Source organism: Ziziphus jujuba, chromosome 5 (genome assembly GCF_031755915.1).
Source record: "Ziziphus jujuba cultivar Dongzao chromosome 5, ASM3175591v1".
Classification (NCBI taxonomy): Eukaryota; Viridiplantae; Streptophyta; class Magnoliopsida; order Rosales; family Rhamnaceae; genus Ziziphus; species Ziziphus jujuba.
Window position 1 is genome coordinate 29,229,140 of NC_083383.1, and position 27,205 is coordinate 29,256,344.

At 33.0% G+C, this 27,205-nt stretch overlaps 4 protein-coding genes across 6 annotated transcripts; all 4 read left to right on the forward strand.

Moving 5' to 3' along the window:
* Window positions 1–3,157: 3,157 nt before the first annotated feature.
* Window positions 3,158–8,771, forward strand: LOC107421670 (G-box-binding factor 4). Of its 3 annotated transcripts, none has more exons than XR_001581794.4 (5): window positions 3,158–4,220; window positions 4,332–4,403; window positions 5,247–5,355; window positions 6,133–6,162; window positions 7,849–8,419. XR_001581794.4 is itself a non-coding variant. In XM_016030951.4 (4 exons), exons 1-4 carry the CDS (start codon window positions 3,462–3,464, stop codon window positions 7,927–7,929), a joined length of 942 nt encoding a protein of 313 aa, XP_015886437.1. In that variant the 5' UTR covers window positions 3,161–3,461; the 3' UTR covers window positions 7,930–8,419. The 3 variants fall into 3 exon arrangements, 1 of the variants encoding a protein (XP_015886437.1); XR_001581793.4 differs by lacking the exon at window positions 5,247–5,355 and adding an exon at window positions 8,491–8,771 and having other exon boundaries at window positions 3,161–4,220; window positions 7,849–8,159; XM_016030951.4 differs by lacking the exon at window positions 5,247–5,355 and having other exon boundaries at window positions 3,161–4,220.
* Window positions 8,772–11,863: 3,092 nt separating this feature from the next.
* On the forward strand, window positions 11,864–14,177 carry LOC107421659 (early nodulin-like protein 18). Its single transcript, XM_016030939.4, has 4 exons — window positions 11,864–12,301; window positions 12,420–12,535; window positions 12,703–13,134; window positions 13,608–14,177. The coding sequence occupies exons 1-4, from the start codon at window positions 12,148–12,150 to the stop codon at window positions 13,668–13,670; spliced, it is 765 nt and encodes a 254-aa protein (XP_015886425.3). The 5' UTR covers window positions 11,864–12,147; the 3' UTR covers window positions 13,671–14,177.
* Window positions 14,178–17,346: 3,169 nt separating this feature from the next.
* Window positions 17,347–19,677, forward strand: LOC125423080 (uncharacterized). The gene is made up of 2 exons (XM_048476340.2): window positions 17,347–18,701; window positions 19,055–19,677. Exons 1-2 carry the CDS (start codon window positions 17,816–17,818, stop codon window positions 19,057–19,059), a joined length of 891 nt encoding a protein of 296 aa, XP_048332297.2. The 5' UTR covers window positions 17,347–17,815; the 3' UTR covers window positions 19,060–19,677.
* A 3,647-nt stretch (window positions 19,678–23,324) lies between these two features.
* Window positions 23,325–25,127, forward strand: LOC107421663 (uncharacterized). Its single transcript, XM_016030942.4, has 2 exons — window positions 23,325–23,606; window positions 23,722–25,127. Exons 1-2 carry the CDS (start codon window positions 23,459–23,461, stop codon window positions 24,855–24,857), a joined length of 1,284 nt encoding a protein of 427 aa, XP_015886428.3. The 5' UTR covers window positions 23,325–23,458; the 3' UTR covers window positions 24,858–25,127.
* The last annotated feature ends 2,078 nt before the right edge of the window (window positions 25,128–27,205 follow it).

Consider the following 27,205-nt stretch of genomic DNA (forward strand, 5'->3'; position numbering starts at 1 on the left):
TGGGTGCAACAAAATTTTATATATTAGCAAGATGGTTTTGGCTTTTGATGCCTTCCCTGTGGAGATGATTAATATTATTACAGGCTTTAGCAAAGCTTGACTAGGATTTGATAATTTTCCATGAGCCTTGTTTCTTTTTCTTAGAGCTATTGGTATGATAGTATTCTCTCCATTTATCAATTTTAGTGAAGTTATTTATAATCTATTACTAGGCTATTTCAAACGAACAACTTCGTTTTCTAAAAATTTTTGGGTGTAGACTGCTCAAATTAGCTTAAAAGTTGACATATCATTATTATTAAGCTTTAGCTTCTTCTTTTTTTCTTTTTTAATATTTATGTATTTCTAAGTATTAGATTTTTTTTTTAAATCTTTTTAGACAATTTATCCATTTAAGAAAAATAAGTATTTTGTATAATAAAAAAAGCCAAAAAGCTAAAGGTTGTTGTCCATAATTTAATATTCAAAAAGTCCAAAAGTTTTTTTTTAAAAAAAAAATCCCAAAAAATAAACCTAAAAGAAAAAAAATCCCAAATGAATCCATTTAATTTGGATTAAAAAAACTAAATCAATTATTAATTGGACTGGATTGGTTATTTATAAATTAGGTTGGTTTCTGATAGAGTAACTCATACTGGCGTATCTTCTTATAAGTCCAATGCTGAATAATAAGTATAATCCTACTACATAAAGACTTCTTGTACTGCGTAAATCTGTATATGCTAAACAAAGCTTTATCACCATAGAGATAATAGCTATAATATCAGATAGATGTATACCGGGCTATGTTGCAACAACTCTCTTTTATATGTGCGTAGTATCAATACAATGTTGGCAAGGTCCTCTTTATTTTTCATGCTCCATTGATTTGAGTGTTACATTGTACATATAATATTAAGGATCTGTTTACCATAAATAAATTTTTATTATATAAGATTGATTACATACAATAATTTGATACCATTTATACAGATAAAGTATCATTTAGAGATTGTTTCCTTTCCGTAAAATTTTATTAATTGAAAAGTAAAATAAGTTATTATTTTTTTAATATATAAAATCTTTTATTAATTGAAAAGGTAAAAATGTATCTGATTAGATGGTAACATAGTTAATATTAGCTTTCAATATGTATATATAAAATAATCCTAATATTATATATTAATTTAAAAAATAAAAAATAATAATAAATGACACTAAAATATGAAAATAAAAAATATGTAATTAATATACAAACTACGTTAAGTTGTCAATTACGATTCTTCATAATTTGTTATATATATACCACAAAAATAATTATTTCACAAAAAGCTGTCAATTAAATAAAAATAATTTTTACGATAAATATTCGGTTGTATAAAATTAACAACTAAATTAATTAATTTATCAATTTATTATAATAATAAACTCTAACTATATAATCCAAATTAGCAAATAATATCAACTAAATCAATCTATTAGTCTTCAATTTGCCAATGAAAATAAAAGATCCCAACTCAAAATTATGTTTTAATATGAAACTTATGATAATAATAAAATTGAACATCAAACTTTTAAAAAATAATTAAAAAATATTGCCAAATTTAAAATAGTTTCTATGTACATTTTAGTTTTCACCATTCTGTTTCTATTATTTCTCTTCCATCTTTCTCTTTCATTTTCTATCAAGAAATTCTTATAATGTATATAATTTTTTTTATTATTATTTTCTTTTGGGGGTGGGTGGGCTGTATCCCCTCTGTGACTATGTGTTGAAAAGGGTATATCTACCCCCCTCTCACTTTCCATTCTCAAATATGGATTTGTTAGTAAACACGTGTTGCATTGTCGTTAAACTAAAAATATGGACACAACCTCATGTACGCAAGCTCTTGCAGTCCCATACAACAAACTTGATCCTAAAAGAGAAAATATATCGAATATATATATATATATATATATATATAAGGCATCCAAGGCATCCAAGGCATCCATCAAGCATCTCCCTCATTTAAATTGTTGTCGAAGTTAAAATCAATTATAGTAATAATATATAAAATATACAAAAAAATGCTAATATAAACGATATTGCCCACATCATGGTGGATGTTATGGCTAAATGCATTAGATTGAATGGAGTCTAATACCCACCATGATATGGGTGGTCATGATAAAAAATTATGTAAAAGTTCATCATTCAATTATATTGTCTAAGCTCCCCGTATGCATGTTTTGTAACAAATATATATTTAACGAAATAAAAACCATGCTTAGCAATTAATCAAAACATAATTTTTAGTAACTAAAACTTTGAAATCTTAATTAATTTTCAGTTTTTCTGGTACATCTAAAAATATATAAGTGATCTTTAAACCTTTTCATACTTAAAAGGTTCTTTGACCTTTTATTTCATTTCATCTTTACCCCTTTTATATTCATCTATTCCTAAAAACAATTATTATCATTTTTAATTCGAATATCAAATTTCTTAGGATTCTGGATCTTTACAGGTCCTTCATAAAAAAAAAGGAAAAAATAAAATAGTTAAGAAAAAAAACATTAAAAAAGAAATAAGAAATTAATGCAGATATTAAAATTTAATGAAAACTAAATTTAATCCATTATGAATAATTAAACAAATGAACAAGAACATTTATCCTTTTACAGTGTCTTTTATTCGCATGTCTAACTTCTTCTTTTTCTTTTTTATAATAATATTTTGGATAATCTCTCTCAATGGCTTACTCTTTCTTCTTATACATGTATATATTTGTTGATATGAAAAATCTTATTTTGTATCAGGAAAAAAAAAAACAAAAAAAAGAAAATAATAAAAAGCAGGCCAAGGTTCGACCCAACTTGTATACTGGGCCCCACGCTCCTACCCGACCGGCCTAAGGTGAAAACCACGGGAATCAGTGCAGGTATATCTCTCAAATTCCTCAGGTAGGACCCACATTTCCGCAATCATATCCATATAACATTCCCAACTCAAACACCGTACAAACACATGGCACCCGCCTCAAACTCCATCACAGACTTCACGTCCGTCCGTAACTTTAACATTTCTCAATTATCAAACTAAGTCAAAAAACCGTCTATCTATACCACCGGCGAACAAATTTTTTTTAATTAAAAAAAAAAAAAACATATTTGTTTGTTTGTTTTTTTTTTTTTTTTTTCGTAATATGTATTTTTTCGGTGGCTGCGAAATTCAATCATTTTTTAAAGAAAAAAAAAAAAACGAGTTTCTCTCTGATCCCAATTCCCAACAGAAAAAACAAACTCCTTCCCCAAATTCCCCAAACCCTAGAGAGAGAAAACAGTGGAAAAGAATCTAGTTTCTAGGGAGAGAAAGCAGCTGTAGACACAGTCAGAGAGAGAGAGAGAGAGAGAGAGAGAGAGTGTATGTATATGCATATGTATATGTGTGTGTGAAAGAGAGAGAGAGAGAATCTCTGAGGAGCCCTAAGAAATTGGCGATGGCGTCGTCGAAGGTGATGGCGTCGTCCAATTCGCGAAATTCGGATCTAGCGAGACGTTCTTCTTCTTCTTTGTCTTCATCGGTTGCTACAAAACCTAAAGCAGATCAAAACCAGAAGAACAACAATTCCAATCGAACCACCACCAAAGCTTCTTCGCTCGGCTCCATGACCGTCGATGGCCTACTTCGCAATGTCTACGACGCAAATCCCACCACCGAATCCACCCTCCTCGACGCCCAAATCACGCTCATCGACACCCCTCCCATTGCCACTGCCGCTGCCGGCGCCGGCGATATGAATTCCGGTGGTTCTGTTAGCTCCTCCAATGGTCCTAAAACGGTCGACGACGTGTGGAGGGAGATTGTGTCAGGCGACAGGAAGGGGTGTAAAGAAGAGGCTCCGGACGAGATGATGACTCTGGAGGATTTCTTGGCGAGGGCTGGAGCCGTGGAGGAGGACGATGTGAAATCGCTGCCACCTCCGGCTACGGAGCGATTGAGTGGTGGGCTCTTCTCGTTTGATTCAATCCCACCGAGCCCATTACAGGCCCTGGATAAGGTCGATGGTTCGATTATTGGGTTTGGAAATGGGGTTGAGGTGATTGGAGGAGGAGGAACAGGAACAGGAACCGCAGGAGGTGTGAGGGGGAAGAGAGGGCGAGCCGTTTTGGAGCCATTGGATAAGGCTGCGCAGCAGAGACAGAGGCGAATGATTAAGAACAGAGAATCTGCGGCCAGGTCAAGGGAAAGGAAGCAGGTAGAGATATATAGAATAGTTACAGGGAAATTTATTTATTTATTTATTTTTTTTGGGGTGTTTGTAATATTATGCATTTTTTGCTGTGGTGTTGGTTTTTTTGGGTTGTAGGCGTATCAAGTTGAGTTGGAGTCGTTGGCAGTGAGACTTGAGGAGGAAAACGAGCGGCTGATGAAAGAGAAGGTATTTCCTGTTTAATTATATTAGAGAATTGTGGCAGGTTTCATTCTTTTGAAAATAACAACCATTAAGGTTTTCATTTCGCCCTCCCCCCCCCCCCCCCCTCTCTTGGATTGTATCACAGTATTTTAGTGATATCTGATAGGGGAGAGATTGGTGAATTTGAGTAGATTATTATTATTTTTATTTATTTATTTATCTTTTTCTTCTGGAGTTATGGAACAACAATTATAATATTTAACAAATTTCATGTCCTTCTGGTAATGCAAACCTACCAATTTTTTGAAATTTAGAAATTTTTGCATTACCAACTGAATGAGAAATCTTTTTCATCTGATACTTAAGGCTGTTTCTCACTGCGAATTAGAGGGCCTGGAGGGGCTTGAATTGTGGATTCATGTTAACCTTGTTGCTGTTGTCAGTCTTATGATTGGGTTTAGTTACATCTATATTTAAATATCCCACTTCAAAAATAATAATAATAATAATAATAATAATAATAATTAAAATTTTGAAAGAAAAAAAAATTTAATTACCTGATTTCACATGTTTAACCGTAAAAGTCCATATCCATATATATTTTGGCTCTTTAACTACATTGCATCTGCAAACTGGCTGCTGAGTCATGATGTATCTGTATATGCTCTCATAACTGCAATCTAGAATCCAACATATATTTCAATAATTGTGTTAATGCACCCTATATAGGCCTATCAAATATGTGGATTTATTTATATATTACATGTGTGTATGTGTACATATGCATAAGCAGTACATCAAGACACATGCTGAAGGTTTTATGTTTCATATATTTTTTGATAAGCAAGCTTCTCTTTTTTATGCTAGTCATGCTTTTAGCCATGTGGACACGGAGACAAATGTCATGTTTTGACATAGGCTCGAGGTGTTGCAGACAGCTACTAGTAAAGTTCTAGACATGGTGACACAGATTTATGTATGTGTCCTTGTGAATTTAATGTTAAACCTATCCATTATTGAGTGTTTATTTGCTTCTAGAATACCCCTATGTGGGAATGGAATAAAGAATTAACAAAATAATAATTCAACAGCCATAAAAAACCATGCTCAATTTATAGGCAAAGGAGGATATTTCTTTTATTAAGTTGTTTTTGCCTATGAGCTGCTATATCATTTCACCGCTTTGTGGGAAAATATTCAAGGGAAAATATGGGAACTTTTTGCTGAGAAATGGAGTTATAAGTTTTCTAGGCAGCAATAAGGATAGTTTTGTTGGAAGGTCTTCCTCTTGCAGCTCAATGGCTACTATTTTAAAACGTTATAAGATTTGTGTTTTGGTTGAGGTATGGATATCCACCAGTGATTTGGTTCAACTACGCCCTGCTAAACCAATTATGTATACTGTATCCATACAGTTATGACTTCATGTTTCATCTCATTATTATCATATATATATATATATATTTATATCTTGTGCTTGGTAGCCATAATTTTACTTTCTTAGTTACGTTTATTTTAGTGGGAAGAAATTTTCCATTATTTTTATTTGTTATAAGTTCTAATATCTACATGCCATTACTCAAAGATGATTCGTGAACCATGTACTTTTGTTCTACTTCTTTCTGTTATTAATACGTTTACTGCAGTCTTCCACTCGGACCCAACTTTTCATCTTGATGTTTTGCATATTCTTTGTTTTCAGCATTCATTTCATTGTTTTCTTCAGTTTCTAAAGAAGGTTTTTCTTGTGCAGGCTGAGAGAACTAAGGAAAGATTTAAGCAGGTATTTATTTTACTTCTGATGTTTGTTACTGTTGTATTCTTGTTAACTGACAGCATTATCTTTGGAAGGATTCTGTTAGAGTAAATAACAAATGATTTTTGGAAAGAGAAAAAAAAAATAATAAAAAAGGGACTGAAACTCCTCTTACTGGATTATATTTTTATTTAGCTAGCTACATAGGAAGCCCAAAAGTGTAGAATTCAGCACATAGAATAGGTTTCTTGCTGTCTTTGAAATTGGAAATCTATAATGGTGTATGTCATAATCAATCGAAAAATGAAATAGAAGAAGAAAGTGTTGTATACTTTTATCAGTTGGATGCTTGGTTTATATGGAATTTATATTTCATTCTAATTTCAAAGCCTTTCACATAATCCCATTACTGCAACCTGAATTTATTTTATTTATAGGATCCAAAGTCCTATTTAACTATTTCTTGTTTTGCAAAATAAAATGCTTTCTCTTGAATAGAGAAAACGTTGCTTTAATTGTGTTGGATTCTCTTTTTTCAAATATATATATATATGTATGTATATGTTTAAATATATATCCTAAGTTTCAAATTTCAAATAAATAGAAAGAAGTTTATCGTGGGTGTTCTATGAACCAAATTAGTGATAAATAAATGTGTCATTTCCTGCATTGCTTTAGGTAACGTGCTTAAAAGAAATGCTATGAACTCTCTTTTCTTTTTTCTTTTTTCAATTTAACCCCAAAATGTTATGGCTTAACCATAACACTTGGACACAACTGTAAGGTGCTAAGAGAAACTGCAACTAATTGGCCTTGCCAAAATAGTTTTATGTGAATTGGATGTCTTCTTTTTGAGGAATCTTCAAGTTACTGACAAGAAGGTTTAGAGACATTTAGCACATTGATCTATAAAAGAACTGCCTAAAAGGTTACTAGACCAGGCCCTTTTTCATGTGCTCTGTTATTTATGTGTTCGGGATCTTTGCAAATTAGAAAGCCTAAGAGATAGTGAACCAGCCTTGGTAGAGGCACGAACTTTACCATTAGTTGAGAAAGATGATCAAATTATCAAGATTTGGCCACAAGGTTTAAGTAGCTTTCTGTTGTCCAAGTGATCAAAGTGGGTAGAATCATGAAGCAGGACAGCCAACTAGAAGAATCACAGTTAGCTGTCTTGTTTTTGAGAGAAATTATTGGCTTGCAGAGTAAAATTTATTTGGAGCTGGTAGAAGAATGCTACTGTGATGTAACCATATCCCAACGAAATATTTGCATAGTTGAAGGTGTAATCGGGAAAATGCCTGACTTTTGCATACGGTTATTTCCTAACTAAGTTTAAATATTTCTGTACAAACAAACCCTTGAATTTAGACTGACATAAAACTGCAATTCAGAAATTTAAAGTCGTATCTGAAAACTAAAATGCAGATGTCATATCTAGTATTATTTTCCTAAACCAAATCCTATGATGAGGATCTCGTTACAGATGTCCTAAAGGTGAAGATGATGGAGGCTGATTATGAAATAAAATCTGATTTTCATAGGAGAGCACTTCTGTATATGATGGACATTTCTATATATAATAATAGGATCTTGATGCAAAGTAGAAAGAAGTAATTGCTCACTCATTTAATACATTATATGCAACAATTTTTCGTTATATACATTTGATTACATATGTTGTTAAACTTTTATGATTTTCTTCTGCTGCAGTTAATGGAGAAAATTATTCCAGTAGAGGAGAAGCGAAGGGCACCACGTGTTCTTCGGAGGGTTCATTCCTTCGAGTGGTAGTAGTATATACTTGGTTACAACATGGAAATGGTATTTCAGATGCAGGAAGAAAAAAGAAACAAACAGCATTCTTGTTGGAACCAGATCTTCTAGAATGAAATTTCTATATAATTATTGCTGAGAGATGGGGTTTTTGATATAAAGAAGAGAAAGGGAACGCAACCTTAAATATGAAGGAAAATTCCTTGTTTACTGAACAAAAGGAGACTTCCATCAACAAGATAAAAGAGGTAAATCTTATGTTAGATGCTTGTAGTTAAATTAATAGGTTCTGCAATGAAACCTCCATTCCCCAATTGTTGATGAGAGGGGAAGATGAGGATCAAAGATTAGTATTTTTATGGTTTGATAGTTATTACAGATTTTTTTATTTTATTTTTTTTAAGTAAAACATGAGATCCAAGGCTAGTCTTATGTTCATATTCAAAGCGATATTGTTAATATTAATGTGATTATCCGGTTAGAAAATGTGCATTTTCTTTTTCTTTTCCTCTTCTGTGTTTTGATTTTGATTTTTTTTTTTTTAATTTTTTAATTTATTTTAATTTTTTTTGGTTTAAGGCAATTTGCCCAATGGGCTTCGCTAGGCGAGTGACGTATTGAACTAGCAAATTGCCTCCGAATATTCCACTTTTAGATGATTTCTAAAACAGAGACCTTTTGAGACCTATTTTTTATTTTTTATTTTTGTAGTCTTTTGAGACTTTGGGTAGTTTGTATAGGGGCGTACTTGGTGTTGGGCCTAGTCCAGCTCTAGTGCCTGCATATTGTCTTACTTTTTTAATAGATCAATTTCCATATCAATTCTGATATTATTTCTCAATTAAACTTTCTTTCTCGTATGCTTGTGGAAGAAGCTAAGGCTTCAAACCTTTTGTAACTCTCTACGGAGTGCTTTTCCTTTGCTTTATGCATTGTTAATTACTTAAAAAAAAAATAAAAAAAATAAAAAACTTTCGAGTAATTTTTGTAACAAACAATTAGGTATTGTGGAATGATGAATTGATGGATCATGCTCGCTGCAAGCAAATCCTAGAATTCAGTATTTGGTTGGCTTTTCAATTTTTCACCAAAAAAAATTTCATCAAAACTAATTAAATAAAGAACCCATTATTTTGGGGAATGGCTTAAACAAATTCTAGACATGGACAAGAAGGTTCGGTTATTAACATTTTTACTTCCATTACGGGCAATGTTTATGGGTTCAAGGCCCTGCTCATGCACGCTTTACATTTGGAGGACTGCTTATTCTAAAATTTTCCGAGGACCGCCTCATAGCATCCAGGTTGAAAGAGATAAATTGAATTGAACAAAGTATGGTACTATTAAACCTAAATTGGGGTTATCTGCTATAAATTATGGTAGAGCAGTTTATGAATGTCTTCGTGGTGGACTTCCCAACCATTTACACATGGTGTTGGAGAGCTACGTGTTCAATAATCAATATCCCAGTGATAAGTAGTATTCAATCTTACCTGTTAGATTATTACTTTTTATTAAATTACTAAATTATTAAATTTGTAAACTAATATTGTAAATTAAACGCATAATTATTTTCTATATGTGTTGTACAGGAATCAATTATAAAGGGGGAAAATTTTATTTAGACCTATCTGATTACATTTAAATCTATATTTCTCAAAAATCATATTCACAAAGTTAATTGTTACAACTAAAAATGCAATCATGGTAAAACTAAGAAGATTTAAAATGAAATTTATCTTTATAAAAGTAATAATTTTTAATCAATTCAAATACAGTGATTTGTCGAAAAAAGAAACAAAAACAAAAACAAAAAGAAAATACAGTGCTTTGTCATATTAAATCCTCCTTTTGATTTTGTCAAGTAACTTTCAGTTTTGTCCTGCAGATGGAATAATATTTGATTTATTACAGGTCCTCACTTTTGTACTTATCGAAGCCCCTTTGTTACTGCTGCTTCATGTATGTATATGTCTTTTAGTTCTTGTCCTTAATACATATTTCGGTTCCAAATGTTAATATTAATTTTCCCAAACCATTGACACCACAACCTTAATATTTAAAATTGGAATATTCAGGATACCCATAAGAGTGGCTGGCTTGCCTTTGGTTTCACACCATGTTCCCTCCTTTTCATGCATTATTGAGCAGTAAGGTTTAGGCTAAGCTAAACATGTTGACCAGAAAAATGTTTAGGCTAACAATGCTTTAATGAGGAAATAATGAGCTTAGTTACCACACAAAGATCCTATACAATTTTTTTTTTTAATAATTTTTTTACGGGTTTTTGAATTCGAAACTACTGTATTGAAAATATACAAGATTTACTAATGGATTGTCTCTTAAAGGAGTTCATACAATTGTATTTAAAGGTAAACATAAGAGAATTGAAATTAAAGTTTGATGATTTGAAAGAAAAAAAGAAAATTAAATTTATTAGGTGTTAATTAGCTCATAAAGTTCTCAAGGAGTTGTATTAGAGACTCTTTTCTGTTTTTCTATCGTGATCAATCGAGAGAGAATATTATTCCATAATTTTTGGAACTTTTTTTCTTTAATTTTTATTCCACAGGGTACATAGAATTTTTTTTTTTTTTTTTTTTGCCCTTTTCCCTGTTATAATTAAACACCTTTTATCCCATGATCCATCTTCATGTACTCATAGAAGGATCATCATTATGGATTTAACTAATACACGTGATATGTCATATAAACGTAAATAAGAAAATATTTATTTTCCCCTTTTCTTTTTGTCACTCATTTTCCTTGGTTAGATAATGAAGAGAAATTTTTTTTTTTTTAAATGAAAGAATAATGAAGAAAATGTTACTCCACGACTAAATGCAAGGAATATCCATTTCATTCATAGCTTAAACTTTTTTATATACTTCCTCTTGTTTATCTCTCTACTAGCTCTTTAGTCTTTAGTTTCTCTCTCTAATGTATTTTTAATTTCTTACTACTTTCTCTTATTTTGATTTTTAATTGGAAAAGCTACACCTGCATTTTCTTCCCTACTTTTATTCTATTTTTTTAATTTGCAAATGGAGAATTCAAATTCAATATTATTATTTAAAAAAAAAAGTAGAAGATTTGCCATTAGAATGTCTTGAACAGACTTTCCTACTAATAGTTTCACTCTCTAGTCTCTTTCTCTCTAGAAATAGAATCCTTAGCATTAATTTTTCTAACATTGGGTTTCAATTTCAACATTTGATGGAAAATGTTAACAATTAAGACATACTGCAACATTATAATAAAAAGTTTTCATAACTAAGTTAATTATGGACTTAATAATTTGATCCATAATAAAGTTAAGTGGTAAACCTAGCTCGAAAGTTCAGTTAAGACAATGTGCTTTCCCTACTACCTGAATCTGACAGGTTTTTCTCTATTTGGTATTTCTCTCTTTTCTTTCGAAAAATAAAAAATAAAATAAAAAACAGTTCATATAGATTTTTATTCTATTATGCATAAAATACGAGAATCATTACAACATAAAAAGTATGGACTACATAAAAAATTAAAGCCCACAGAAAAAAAAAAAGTTTTTTTAGATTCCTCTCCTCCCAAGAGGAAAAAAAAAGTTTAATAATAAAAATAAAATAATAATAATACTAATAATAATCAGAACTAATCATTTAAGAATAATAATTCCCATCATGAATCATATCCATCAGAGCCTGAGCCACCCAAATTCTCCTTCTTATTTATGCTCCACCATTTTTATATCATATACAACATATACATAATATATAATAATATATATTATATGGATCCATCTACTTTTCTTAATATTTTTCGAAGTTTTAATTAGTTTTTTCCCAACAAACAAAATGATTCCAACTTTTACTGTGTAAAATAATGAAAACACACACAAACACAATCTCCAATATCCATGTCTGTCATCCATTCAAACTCTTTCCCATGAAAAAGCCAAGCCATTTCTGACATAAAATTTATAACACAGTCTCTCTTCCATCCCCATTCCCACCACACTACAAAAACCTTTTTACCCTTCTTCTCTCTCTTTTTCTCACATTTTTCCAAAACCCACTTTTCCTTTTCTCAAAACCCAAGAGACTCCATATTACAAAGCTAACCTTAAGCTTATTGTGCCTACAAAAAATGACCTCTCTCTAACTCTAATCAAATACTCTTTATGTTTTTTGCTGTTCTTTCAAGTTTCAAACTTTTGCAACATCAATCACAGCAATTTTGCATGAGGAGCAGTTCATGAAGATCTCAAGCCCAATGCCCACCATCATCTTCTTCTCCTCTCTTGTAATTTCTTTACTAGTCAATATCCAACCTTGTCAATCTTCAACACTACTAGTAGATGGAGTTTCAGAGTGGAAACACCCTGTTGTTCATGTAGGAGACTCTATTAGTAAGTACAATTTTACAATTACAATTACAATTAGAAACTTACAAATTTTAATTAATTTCTTACAAAAGTAAATTAACAATCCAAATCGCATTTTCTGTTTTCTTAATTTCTTTCTCAGTCTTCAAGCACAAGTACCACTACAATCTTTACATTTTCCAGAACCAAAAAGCCTACAATGTCTGCAATTTCACTCAAGCCACGCTTCTCAACAAACCCAACTCAACCTCCTACACGGTACTACTTTCTCTCTAACTCTTATTCTAACTTCATCATCTGTTTGGATGACTAGAAAAACTTTCTTGGAAAATGCCAAAATGTAAGTTTTTTTTTTTTCCCCCTCTGTTTCTTAACTTATTTTTTATTTATTTATTTATTTATTTATTTTTTTGGGTTTCATGAAGTGGCATCCATCACGCCCTGGTTTCTTCTACTTCTCATTCAACAATGGCTCTTTGAAAAGTACATGCCAAGGCTATCAGAAGCTGGCCATTAAAGTAGTTTTTTCATCATCAGAAAGAAGCTCAAGTACCATATCTCCACAGCTTCCTCCAATGGTTGCGCCTACACTTGCGCCAGCGCCATCTTCAGGTGGATCAGTAATATCATCTTCTCCGGCTTACATGTGGCCGTTCCGACCACGGCAAGCGGCGGCACCACCGAGTCCCGGACCAAGTTCTTATCCAGGAGGAGCTGTGCCATCCCTAGTTCCTGATAAAGGAGGTGGTAATGGTGGTATACCATTTATCAATAGTAACCCTGCAGTTCCTCTGCCTACCGGAGAAGTTGACTCTGCCACTATTCGCCCTTTGCCCACCTCTGGCCATGGAAGTCAGGTACTCATTTTCACTTCTCTTGCTTCACTACTCTATGTATGCATATAAGCAACACACTGATCATATTATATATGATAATAATAATAATAATAATATAAGTAAGGTAATTCTCTTGTGTAGAAGATTTTTGTCTGGGATTATTAAAAAATTTAGCGTTAATCACATATAATTTATTTGTAAGATATATAATTACATGTAATTAGGAATAATATATGGTATAAATTATATGTTATATGGTATAAATTATACGTAATCGGATACCAATTGCTTTATAAAGCAAATTTATGTATATAGAATGTTTATATATTAATGTTCATCCAAGAAAAGGAAACAAATGTGATATTCATAATAAATTGTTTTAATTTTCATGGGGGTTTGAAGTTTTTAGATGGGGTACTGATATATATATATATATATATATATATTTTTGGGATTTTGGTAATAATGATTTTTGGGTGGGAATGCATATGCAGGTGATGGTGGAATTATTTGCAGTTCAAATGGGTGTATTTTGTGTGGCTTTCCTGGTGCTGTAAAATGGTAAACTAGAGAAGAGAGAATTTATGGAAGAAAAATCTGAGAGGCAGGGAAGGGAAAGAGAGGTAGAGAGAGGGAGAGAGAGAGAGAGAGAAGAGGTTTAGATAGTCTAAAGTAGCTTTAAAGAATGGCTATGATTATACCATGTATTGTGAAGCTGTGATGGTCTTCACACTCGGACCCTATTTAGGAATAATTGGCACTTTTAGTCCTTTTGTTTTGCCATGCAATCGATTACTACCTACTTTTTCTTTTCTTTTTTCTACTTTATCTATAGCTATGCTAATGCTCTTTTCTTTACCTCCTTTTTTTTCCTTTAAATTCCTCTTTTAATTTTTTGTTTGGGGACATTGGCTTGCAATATTGAAGTCCCAATGCCAAAATGTTTTGGTTAATATATATAAACCTAGCTAGCACATATATTGGTGTAAGAGGAGCTGTACGGCCTTGAATGAATGAGTGTGACGGTGTTATTTGTTTAAAAGTATATTGATTATTTTCATGAACTATATGTGACCCATTTGGCCAAACCAAATTAATTAAGTCAAAGCACTTAATGGGACTGGCATTAATTGTGCGCATGCAATGTATGTGATCTCATCGACATGATGTCCCATGCACATGTTCACCCCTATTTCCCATAATAATTACAAGTAAAAGAGAGAGAGAGAGAGAGAGAAGCAACAGAAAATCCAACTTCAATTGTATGTAAGAACATGCATTTTATGGTTCATGACAACAATTAAATTTAAATCCATCTTGCCAGATTTTGGAAACTAAACGAGGTGTTGCATGTAAATATGTAAGAAAATAGAAAAAAAAAAATTTTTAAATGTGTACAAAATTAAGTTAGAGTCAAGACATTTTAGAGTAAATTATGATAAATAAAAACGTGATACATCGTTTGGCTTCGGCATCCATTGATACGAACATGGGTGACTTGTATTATATTGTAAATTGCATATGATATATGATGGGGTTTTGTTTGGGTTAATTGGTCTCTAGCTGGTATAATTTTTATATTTTATTTTGCACAAGACTAGCATAAATTGTTTAGTTTACGTTATATATGATTAATTATTAGATGTAAAGAGGAAAAAAAAAAAAAAAAGAACAAAATGGCAAGGTATATGAGTGAAACATCAATTAAAAATTTAAAATTAAAAATTTATCTGGCTAAGGATGTAATAAATTTTAGTATTTATCGCAACATCACCATCTTTCATTATAAAGTGGGAATTATTCTTAAAAAGTCACATAAAAATTGTCTGATGATATATCAAGAAAAAATAAAATTATCAAACGAATGAATGTATGCTTGTGGCTATTATTGCTGAAACTGAAAAAGCAGAAACCTTATAATGGATGCTAAAACTGCTTTGTAGTTTTCCTCTTTCATTACTAAATAGCATAAAATGCTTTCTACATCTATATTTCACAAAATGCTTTATACATCTATATTTTTAGTTGGATTTGGCTTGAAGAAGAATTGTTTCAGATGGCTTCAAGAATACCCAACTCAGATCCCATTTTTGTTGTATAACCCATATTTCTCTATTCGTTGATTAATTCAGATGAACATCATTAATTTCTTACTCTTATTATAAATTCTTTTTAACTTCTGATATGGAATCTACTATTACCTGAATGGACACACTATTGCTATAACATCATTAGTACGGTAAGAAATAACATTTTTATTAAAAAAAAGAAAGTAAATATATATATATATATATATATATATATATACATGCTAACTTTTTAAGAATAAGATGGATGCCCTTGTACTTGGGTTAGTGCTAAAAAAAAGTTAAGTAAATCAATTTTCAAACAATTGATTTGACCAAACTCCATCCACATAATCTGACTTCAAGAGCTTGGACAGGTAGATTCTTTGATGCTCCCTAATGGTGAGTGGAGCATATTTCTACTAGATCATCTATTTGACAAGGAATTAGTTAGCAACATCACCAACATGCTATTGGCGAATGCTTCCTTGAAAGAGAAGATTATTTGGACTGGAAGCTCATTGGGAAGGTTCCAAGTCAAGTCTATTTATAGGTTACAATATCTAAAGGTAGGAGAGGAGTCGAATTGGTGGCGTTATCATTGCTCTAGCAACATCCATGAAAGACTTAAGTTTTTCATATGAAAACTTTCATCTCATATTTTGCCAATGCAATCTGTTTTGCTTCACCGTAGATGGGAGGTAGACAACTCCAATTGCCCTCATGGTTGCGAAAGTCTTGAGGACGAAGTATATTTGTTGTTCCATTGTATCGTTGTCAGGGCATTGTGGTTGGTTTTCCCCTAGAGTATCAAATGGGAGGAATCAGCATTCTAGTTTGGAGTCTTATCTAGTTTGGTTAACCAAATCGATGAGAAAGCTTCCAATCCATCTTAATGATGGTAAGAATTTTTCCCTCTTTGCAATGCTAATTCTTGAAACTATCTAGAAAGTGAGAAACAAGTTAATCTTTGAGAGGAAAAGGAGTTTCTTGAAGAAGAAGTTAGGGTTTTGTATAGCAAGTTTGAAGAGTTTATGAACACCAAGTCCACTTCCAGTGGCCCTCCAACTTTCAACCCGGCTACAGACAGCTCTTGGTCCCCTCCTCCAAATGAAGTTATTAAAATTAATTCTGATGCTTTTATTGGAAATGGATATGCTAGTCTCGGGTGGTAGTGAGGAACCATACTGGAAGAGTACTAAAAGTCCAAGTGCTAAAGGAAAAAATAGAAATCCTTGAAGCCACTGCAATTCTCAATGCCGCCCTATTGGCTTTTGAAAATGGTCATCTCAATCTTTGTTGTGAGAGTGACACCAAAACTGTCATTCAAAACCTCAATGATCCGGAGAACCGATCTGGCCATTGTTCTTCATCTAAAATCATCAAGAAGATATTAGATTTGTACCTCTCTTTCACTCTACGACTTTTGTTTGGACCTCAAGACAAAATAATAAATTGGCGCACTTAGCCTCACAGTGGGGTCTTTCTAATGACCATTTTAAACTTATCTCCCCCTTTATGATTTTCAAACATTTTGTAAGCGTTATGTATTAAGAATGTGGTATGTTAATCACATTCTAATTAAATGACATCGTGTTTTCCTGTATGTTTGCTTCCTTTTGGTTTATACAACTCCCTTTTTAAAGTTAGAAGAAAAAACAAATCTGACTTCAAAATGACCACATATGTATATGTCATCTTAGGTAGTTGTGAAAAAAGTTCAAAATATAAAACATAGAAATATGGATAAAAATATTAGAAATTATTGAATTTGATAAAATCTTATAAATAAATAACAACAGAAGATGAAAATCTATACATAAAAATATGGAATTTATTATTGAAATTGCAAAATATTCTTATTTAATCAATATTTTATTAATTTAATTAATATTTTATTAATTTAATTATACAAATTGAAAAAATATTAATGGGTATCCATGGGTTCTTAATTCTTGTTTAACTAAAATATCATAGTTAATGAGTTAGTAACTAGGATTTTTGATTGATTTAGTATATATGTTTGAAAATGTGATTAGTGTACAGCCAGTTTTTTAGGAGATTTTATAACCATTTGTGTCCCTAAAATTAGGCTGATTTGATCAAGAATATTCCATAAATCATGAGATCTGATAGCCTAGTTAGTTTCCTTTTCTGTTGCGGGGGTTGTTGTATATATACATTCACTTTGTACATCTTTTAAGAATAAGAAAAGCAGAAAATTGTTTTTTAAAAATTGTGTCACGGTATCAAAGCCTTAGGCTCAGATTTGGGTTCTCTTCTTTCAGCCTTCATCACTGGTTTTGTTGCTCTGTTTTACTCTGTTTTCTAAAGACAAAACAAAGTATTTCATGTGTTCGTTTTACTAGCTTTCATAGCTGGATTTTTCCTCTATTCTTCATCATTGGTGGTTTATCTTTGTTTCTTGGCCTTAATAGCCGATTTCTTCTTGATTCTCACTAGTCTTTCAGCAAGTTTTGATTCGTGAAAAATGTCAGAAGTTGTAGAAACAACTGCTACAGCACAGTCAAAGGAGGTCTTTCAATCTCAACAATCCGGAGAGTTGCAAAATATCTAGGCTGCCTATAAATTAAATGGTAAAAACTATCTCAAATGGTCCCTAACTTGTTTGTACTATGCTCAAAGGAAAGGGAAAGCTAAGTCACCTTATGGGTACGGGGCCAAAACTGGGATATCCTAAGTTTGATGCATGGGGTGAAGAAGATTCGATAATTATGGCATGGCTGTGGAATTCAATGGTTCCCGAGATTAGTGACATGTGTATGTTCTTGGCTACTACTAAGGATATTTGGGATGCAATACAACAAACATACTCAAAAGCAAGAGATGCAGGTCAAGTATATGAGGTAAAGGTGAAAACGATGGCTGCTAAACAAAGCAGTAAAACAGTTACAGAATATGCCAATCAATGGAAAAGTTTATGGCAAGAACTGGATCATTATAGGATGATAAAAACCAAATGTTCTGAAGATGCTGCTGTTCTAAAGGACTTCATTAAGCAAGATAGAGTTTATGATTTTCTTATGGGGCTTAATCCAGAATTTGATCAAGTGAGAATCCAGATTCTTGACAAGCAGGTAGTTTCATGCTTTAATGAAGTGGCAGCACTGGTTCGAGGGGAGGAAAGGAAAAGAGGACTTATGCTCGAATCACAAATCACGGACAGCTCGGCTATGGTAGCTAGGGGTGAAAATAATTCAACCATAAACATGGACAAATCGTTATTTCTTGAAAGTGGACAACCTGGACAACTAAAGATCCCTGATCGTGACAGTTTATGGTGCACCTATTGTATGAAGGCACGCCATTCTTGTAAGCGGTGTTGGAAGCTTCATGGAAAACCTTCAAGCCAAGAGTGGAGACATAAAATAAGGAACAATGGTCAGGTCCATATTGCGAAGACACAGCAGAACAAAGCAGCACCAAAGGAGTCGAATGGTCTCAACCAAGAAGAGGTCGAGAGGCTGAGATCTCTAATTAGGAACCTCGACAAACCTTCAGGTACTTGTTCATTGGTGTACTCAGGTAAGTTTCCATCTTCTATGGGATTAAATGTCTCGGATACAACCTTTGCCGACTCCTGAATCATGGATTTAGGAGCTACCTACCACATGACCCACTCACCAAATGTCTTTTCTACATACTCCCCATGTCCAAGCAATAGAAAAATAGCCATAGCTGATGGTCCTTCGACTACCATAGCAGGTGTGGGAGATGTTAAAATAAGTCCATCATTGATCTTAAAAAATATTTTTCATGTCCCCAGATTATCGACAAACCTTATCTCTATCCAAAAGCTTACTCAAGATTTAGATTGCAATGTGTTTTTTCATCATAATTATTGTGTATTTCAGGATAAGGATTCGGGGAAGATGATTGGACATGCAAAAGAACAGGATGGGCTCTATTACCTTAAAGCACCGAGCCAGTCAAACATTACCAAAGATAGATTACCTTCATCTTTTATTTGAGAACTTTATTCATCCAATAAAGGTAAAGTTTGGCTTCACCACCGCCGACTTAGACATCCATCATTTAGAGTCATTAATATTTTGTTTCCATTCTTATTCCAAGGTATAGATGTTGAGAGCTTTCATTGTGAAATGTGTGAACTTGCTAAACACAAACGTGTGCCTTTTCCATTAAGTAATAAAAGAAGCTCTCTTCCTTTTTACCTTATTTACAGTGATATTTGGGGTCCTTCTTCTATTCTTAATGTTTCTGGAGCAAAACGATTTGTGTCATTCATTGATGATTGTACTCGTGTTACTTGGATTTTCTTACTTAAACATAAATATGATGTTAGTACTATCCTTCCAAATTTTTATTCCATGATTAAAAACCAATTTGGAGTCAATATCAAAAGGTTTAGGACAGATAATGCCATAGATTATTTCAATCAAGTCCTAACTCCTTATTTTCAAAAGAAAGAAATAGTACATGAGTCATCCTTTGTCAACACACTACAATAAAATGGAGTTGCAGAAAGAAAAAATGGTCATCTCCTTCAGTCAACCTGAGCCTTTTTATTTCAGAAAAATGTGCCTAAATCTTTTTGGGGGGAAGTAGTGCTTACAGCAGCTCATCTTATAAATCGTTTGCCTTCCAAAGTCATGGGATTCAAGAGCCCACTGAAAGACTCTCAACATTCTATCCAAACATACACCTTACATTTAATCGTATCCCTAGAATATTTAGGTGCATGTCATTTGTCCATGTTCATAGTCAAAATAAAGGGAAGCCAGACCCAAAGGCATTAAAATGTTTATTCGTAGATTATTCCTTAACTCTAAAAGGGTACAAGTGTTATCACCCTCCATCAAAGAAGTTCTATGTCTTGATGGACGTTACTTTCAATGAACAAGCGCCTTATTTCACCACACCTTATTTTTAGGGGGAGAATTCCATACTTGAAGATAAGGAGGGGGATTTCTTGCTCGACTTGTCATTACTTCCAATGTCTAAGTCTGTATTTGAGTCCATTCCAAATCCAAAACCTGTGTCTGAAACTGTGTATGAAATTTCAGAAAATCCCAACTTTGTCATTGAGAATGGGAGATTTGGCAACGTGTACTTAAGGAAGAAGATGGTTGTCTCTGAATCAGTGCAAGTCCAAGAATCCAACCCAGATCCTGAGAATGAGGTAGCAATTTCTAATTCTTCATTGCAAGTTGAAATTGAATCTCATGTAGGTAATGATGACTTAGATCTTCCCATTGCTGTTAGGAAAGGAACTAGAGAGTGCACCAAACGACCTTTATATTTTCTTGCACACTTCTTGTCTTTCAAACATTTTTCACCATCACATAAAGCTTTCCTGATTAACCTAAAAACCGTTCCCATCCCTACCATCTTATCTGAGGCTTTGTCTAATGAAAAATGGAAACAAGCCATGAATGAAGAAATGGAGGCATTAGAGAAGAACAAGACGTGGGAATTGATGAAGTTACCAGTAGGAAAGAAAATTGTGGGTTGTAAATGGGTCTATACAGTGAAATATAGAGCTGATAAGTCAATAGAGAGGTATAAGGCATGGTTGGTAGCCAAGGGCTATACTCAAGTTGCAAAGATGAAGTTGGTAACCTATGAGATTGACAACCTAGAAACATTTGCTCAAGTTGCAAAGATGAATACTGTTAGAATCCTACTGTTATTAGCAGCTAATTATGGATGGGAGTTATAGTAGTTTTGATGTTAAGAATGCATTTTTGCACGGAGAACTAGAAGCAGAAATTTTTATGGAAGTCCCACCGGGTTATATGACTAATTTGGATGCTCATACTATGTGTAAATTGAAGAAATCCTTATATAGACTTAAGCAATTACCACGGGCATGGTTTGGTAGATTTGCGAGAGTTATGATTGCCATGGGATATAGACAAAGCCAAGGGGATCACACACAGTTCCTTAAACACTCTTCTTCAGGGGGAGTCATTGCACTCTTAGTGTATGTTGATGACATAATAGTGATAGGAATGATGATAAGAAGAGACAAATTCTAAGTCAGTGTTTGGCTAAGGAGTTTGAAATCAAAGTATTAGGAAGGTTGAAATACTTTCTTGGGATTGAGGTGGCTCACTCTAAGCAAGCATTTTTATCTCCCAACAGAAGTATGTTACAGATCTCCTTAAAGAAACAGGCAAGACAGCATGCAAACCAGCAAGTACTCCAATACACCTAACTCTTAGACTTGGAATGGCAGAGGAAGACGCTGCAGTAGATAAGGAAATGTATCAGCACCTGGTAGGAAAACTCATTTATCTGTCTCATACACGACCGGACATAGTATACGCAATGAGTGTGATTAGTTAATTCATGCATAGCCCAAAAGAAGTTCATTTGCAAGTAGCTCACCGAGTGTTATAGTATCTCAAAAGGACAGCAGGAAAAGGTATTCTGTTCAAAAGAAACGGAGGTTTGGTGCTTGAGGCTTATACAGATGCTGATTATGCAGGGTCAATGGTCAACAGGAGGTCAACCACCAGATATTGCACCTTTCTTGGTCGTAACCTCTTGACATGGAGAAGCAAGAAACAACATGTGGTAGCACGGTCTAGTTCAGAGGCAGAATTCCAAGCAATGGCTCAAGGTGTGTGTGAACTATTTTGGTTGAAGATCATCTTAGAAGACTCAAAAATCAAGTGGGATGGCCCAATGAGACTTTATTGTGATAATAAGTCTGCGATTAGCATAGCTCACAAACCAGTACAACATGATCGAACGAAACACATTGAAATTGACAGACACTTATTCAAGGAGAAACTAGAGAGCTTGTTGATTTGTACCCCTTACGTGTCTACACATGGCCAACTTGCGAATATACTTACTAAAGGGTTAAGTAGCTCAGTGTTTCAAAGTATTGTATCCAAGCTAAGAATGATAAACACCTATTCACCAACTTGAGGAGAAGTGTGGGAAAACATGATTAGTGTACAGCTAGTTTTTGAGGAGATTTTGTAACTATTTGTATCCCTAAGATTAGCCTGATTTGATTAAGAATATTCTGTAAATCATGGGATCTGATAGCCTTGCTAGTTTCCTTTTCTATTGCTAGGGTTGTTGTATATATACGGCCACTCTGTACATATTTTAAGAATAAGAAAAGTAGAAAATTGTTTCATAAAAATTGTTTCAATATAAATGGTTATTGTGTAGGAATTTGAAATTAAGAGGCATTTCTTCGCCTAGTACAAGAGTATGGAATGGATTGAGAGTGCAAGATGTTAAACAGGTGATCCAAACTTATCGAGTGATTACTATGCATGACCAAAGATTGGTGTCCCTTTCCCAAGCCAAGATGAGATGCGATGGAGCTAATGAGGTCAGTAGATTTCTTGTTTTCTCATTTTTTACTTTTCCCTTTCATCAATTCGCATATTTCATTTCACTTTTTATGCTTTCTTGTATTTCACTTTCTATGCATATTAGCCATGAAAATATTGCACATTCTATAACATGAAAATATCCATATAGATAAAATCTCATAAAAAAATATGGAAATTTATATATAAAAAGGTGGAATTTTGTTACTAAAATTACGGGATATTTTTTATTTAATCAATATTTTATCAGTTTATTAATTATATAAATTGAAAAAAATATTAATAAATATTATTAGGATTTGTTATGATAAATTTAATAAAAATTAAAATTTAACTAATACTTTTAAATCTCATGAAAATTATTGAGAATAATTCGAAACTATCAACATTTAATATGAAAATTCTGATTAAATTGTGAAAGAATTGATATATAAATATAAAAATAGAAATTTTTATGAAATATTTGAAATTTTATCAAATTTTTTGTAAATTTAAATTCATTTAATGAAAAAAATAATAAGATATTTTAAACCTTGGTTGTGACTTGTGAGTGACCACATGGCAAACGATTCCATATCAACAGCTCCAAAGTGCATTTTCAGGAGGCCACGTAACATGAATGATGGAGGAAGTTTGTGCTTGCGTGTTTCATGTATTGGGCATCTAAGATAGCCTTTAGCTTCCCGCCAAGGAAAAAGATATTTGAATAGTAGTCTGCTTCACTTTTAAACCAATATTTCATCAAGTAATGAATATGTGCTTTTTCTCACATATTTATATAAAAAATATATCTATATAACACCCACTGTAATCTTTGCTTTTAAAATGCTTCCCACCATGTTAATTCCCAATTCTCCCACCCATTTAGCTTGACACAAATTTCAAATTCTTTTTTTTATTTTTTTATTTTTTTTTAAGTTTGTTCTAGATTCATAAATGGAGCTAGAATTGGGATTAAAGATCACCAAAACCAGGCATGATCTAACTTCCACAGCCAAGTTTCAGCTTTCCAAAGACCCATTTGGTCCTTTTTTTACCTCTAGAGAAACTGAAACCATGTTCATCCTCACTGCCCATCTCAAAGGTCTTTCATTATTATTATTATTTTGTGTATATATATATATATATATTTCTTGTGGTTTTGTATGATTTATAAGTCTTATCTTATAAAACAGTAAACTCTTTATTAATCAATGCAGGTTATAGAAGAGAAAGTATTGGTATAAAGATCAATGAAGATGGGACGCAGATTTCAATTAGCGGGGAGAAACCAGTTCAAGAAATGGTGATGATAGGATGGACAATGCAAAAACAAGAGGTGGAGCTGAGGGGATTCATTAAAGTTTTCCAAATCCCTTCCGGTGTTGTTCTCGATCGAATCAAGGCTAAGTTTAGAGACGAAGAATCGATTTTGACGATCTCGATGCCAAAATCGACGAAAGGAATTCGTGGGGTTGGGATTGTGGAAGTTAAGGAAGAAGACGTGGTTGACAAAGGGAGGCCTACTAAGATCACAAAGACTGCAAGTGATGATGATCATAAGGTCCCTGAAAGAGTTGAAACAAAAGAAGAACAACAAGAAATTCATAAGGTTGCTGATAAGGAAGAACATGTTGAAGCAACAATACCAGAGAAAATTGAAGAACCAAAGAATGAAAAGAAGGCAGAACATGATCAGGTTGATGAAGGGAAATTGGAGCCAATGGAAATTGAGACTGATAAAGCAGAGGAAATTGGTCAGAATGTTGCAGAGTCATCAAAAGCATTAGAAACTGAGCATCAAACAGAGAAAGCAACTCCAAAAGCAGATATTGAAGCCCCTATTGAAGAGCCTAATGGACTAGAAACTGATCAGATTCAGAAGCAGACAAGATCAGAAAGTGCTCTTGTCCCAGGGAGCATTGACACCAAACAAGAAACTCAATCTGAAGAAACAGAGGCTGTAGATGGAATTCATGAAGATTTGCAAAACCAAGAAGCCAAGAAAACATCGCAAGCTGATCATAATGATGTAACTGAAGAAGCAGAAACTTCTCAGCCAGATAATCGTGCAGATCAAAAAGACAAAGATGAAGTAAAAGAAACTGATAAATCAGGAAACCAAACTCAGGAAATCAGTGAAGAAAAACACGATGAAGGTAAGGAGGAAATCAGGGAGAATGATTCACCTGAAGATGGAAAAAAGAAAGATGTCATTGAGGTCGAAACTCGAGAGAGGAAACCTGGTTCGAGAAGGCGTAAGAAGCTTTGCCGTCCTTGTGCTATTGCAGGTTCAGCTCTTCTTGTGTCACTTGTAGTGATTGTGATTAACTGGATTAGATCAAGAAAAAGATAGGTTCTGTAAAGTTTTTAATTTGCCTGCTTTTCTTTTTAATTTTTTTCTTCTTCTTTTTTTCCCCTGTCAAATGGACATTTATTGTAGAAGACTGCTCTGACTAAGAATTGCTTGCTGAGTTAGAAACTTATACAAAAGGTTTCAATGGCTATGTTTGGAACATAGACTAATGCGTCAATGGAAGAGAAATAAAAATCTTGATCATATTTTGTTCTCATTTTTATGTACTTTGCTTTTCCTTTTTTGTTCAAATAAAATCCGTTATATTTAGTTTTCCTCTTCTCTAGTTGAATCTAAAACCAAAAAATGCCAATTCTTTACTCCCTGGGGCATAATTCCTCAACCTTTATTTTATAATCCATTACCATAATATTTGTGGCCCCAGAAAATGGTTTGAGAACTGTTTGTTCCCTCAATTTGCTGCAAGACATCCACAGCTTCAGCATTTGGTGACATACATGCAAAATGCTTTCAAAGATACCGGCCGGGATGTTGACCACTCAAAATGTTCCCAAATTTATTCTACATTAGTGGAGGAAAAAAATTAAGGAAAGGAATATATTTTATAGGATTGAAAACTTTTAGATCCAAAAGAAAGACTTGTATTTTCAATCAATACATTTTGGGTTTTCGACTCTTAGGAGTTGACATAGATTTAACATCATATAGTTTCATAGTTCAAACCACTTTGTGCACTTTCTAGCAGCCTTCCCCTGTTTGGTCATATTTATCATATCATATATAGAGCCATTCAATGAAATTTGTAGGAAAAATAAATAAATTTAATTTCAAAAGGAGCCACCTTTCTGTAGCTTTGACTAGTAGGACCCCATTGGCAATTAGTAAGCTTCAGTTAATGTTTTTTCAAAGTCAAACTGCAGCGAAAAGCTCTGAACAAATTTTATCCTACATTTTAGTTTTCTCGACGTCCAAATACCCTTTCAAAATTGTCAAAGGACTTTGAGGTTCTATCTACACTTTCTACTTGCACCATATATCTTCCCCAATTTGGGTTTTATTTGCTCCAATTAGGCTACAAATCTTCAGAACAAAGAATAAGTTGAAATTTAAATATCATAAAGAAAACTTTGCATGAATAAATGCATCATGATCTGGTCCAGGAGCTATTTTTCTTTCTTTTCTTTTCTTTTTTCTTTTTTTTTTTTTCCTTCTTTCTGCATTGAGTTTTGAAAAAGATTCAGTAAAAATTAAAATCAGAATTTCTCTAAATGACATAAGATTCCGATGTGTATACACACAAGCACATAAAAATATACATATGTACACATAGAGAAATGCTATGGTGTGATTTGTCTATATGTTGATCCACATCAAAGCCGATGCTACTGCATATGTATACATAGCAAAGCCAACAGTTTTTTCTAAAAAAATATTAATTTTGATACGGATCTCTAAATGGATAGACTAGACCATAGAAACGCCATATATATATATATATATATATATATCAAATTGCCATATATCTTAAAAACTTAAGCTGATAAAAAATAGATCCAACAATACATATCAAACATATTTTCTAAGCCCATTGAAAGGGGGGGGGGGGAGAAATTGACCTTGCACATGTCAAACAATGAAAATAACAATTTAATCAAACCCAATTAATAATGCAACATAAATACACATGCAAATAGAGATAATAAACATATGACTTCCTAATTACCAAAAGCTTTGATATCATATTAAATTTCTATTTATTTTTAAAACTTAAACGGATAAGAAGCATTCTAACGAATACATACCAAATATATTTTTTAATAATATATAAAACACCTTGAATTCTACCTGCCCACTTACAAATATTTATGAGATTGCTTTTAGACTCCAACCAACAAAAGACAAGAAAAGCTTTTGGCATTTAAACCTAAATTCATGAACGGCTATAGAGATAGTTACGAGGAGAAAGGAGGGGTCCAAAGAAGAGCAACAGCTGTAGCAGCCACTACTATTAGTAGGGTCGGCATTCAAAAGCCTAATATCTTTCACTCCAGAGAGAGTTGATGTTAAAATACCACCAACTGCATTATTTTTCTCCAATTTCAGTTCAAAGACAGTGATGGGTTGCCCGAAAGCTTCTCTCTAACCAACACCTATAATATCAAATACTGCTAGAGGCTGCATAAAATCAATTTTCCATAAGAAACTTAATGTTCCATTTGGCACAATGAATGGTGAAGAATTCGTTTTGAAGGGAAAGTAGACCCCCAAAACCCCAACCCAACCCCATGTAATTTATAGTTTTCAACATAATATGACATCGTTTTAAAATTATTGGAGTTGAAACGCAAACGTACTAGAAAACTTTGTACAGAAAAATACGATGTAGA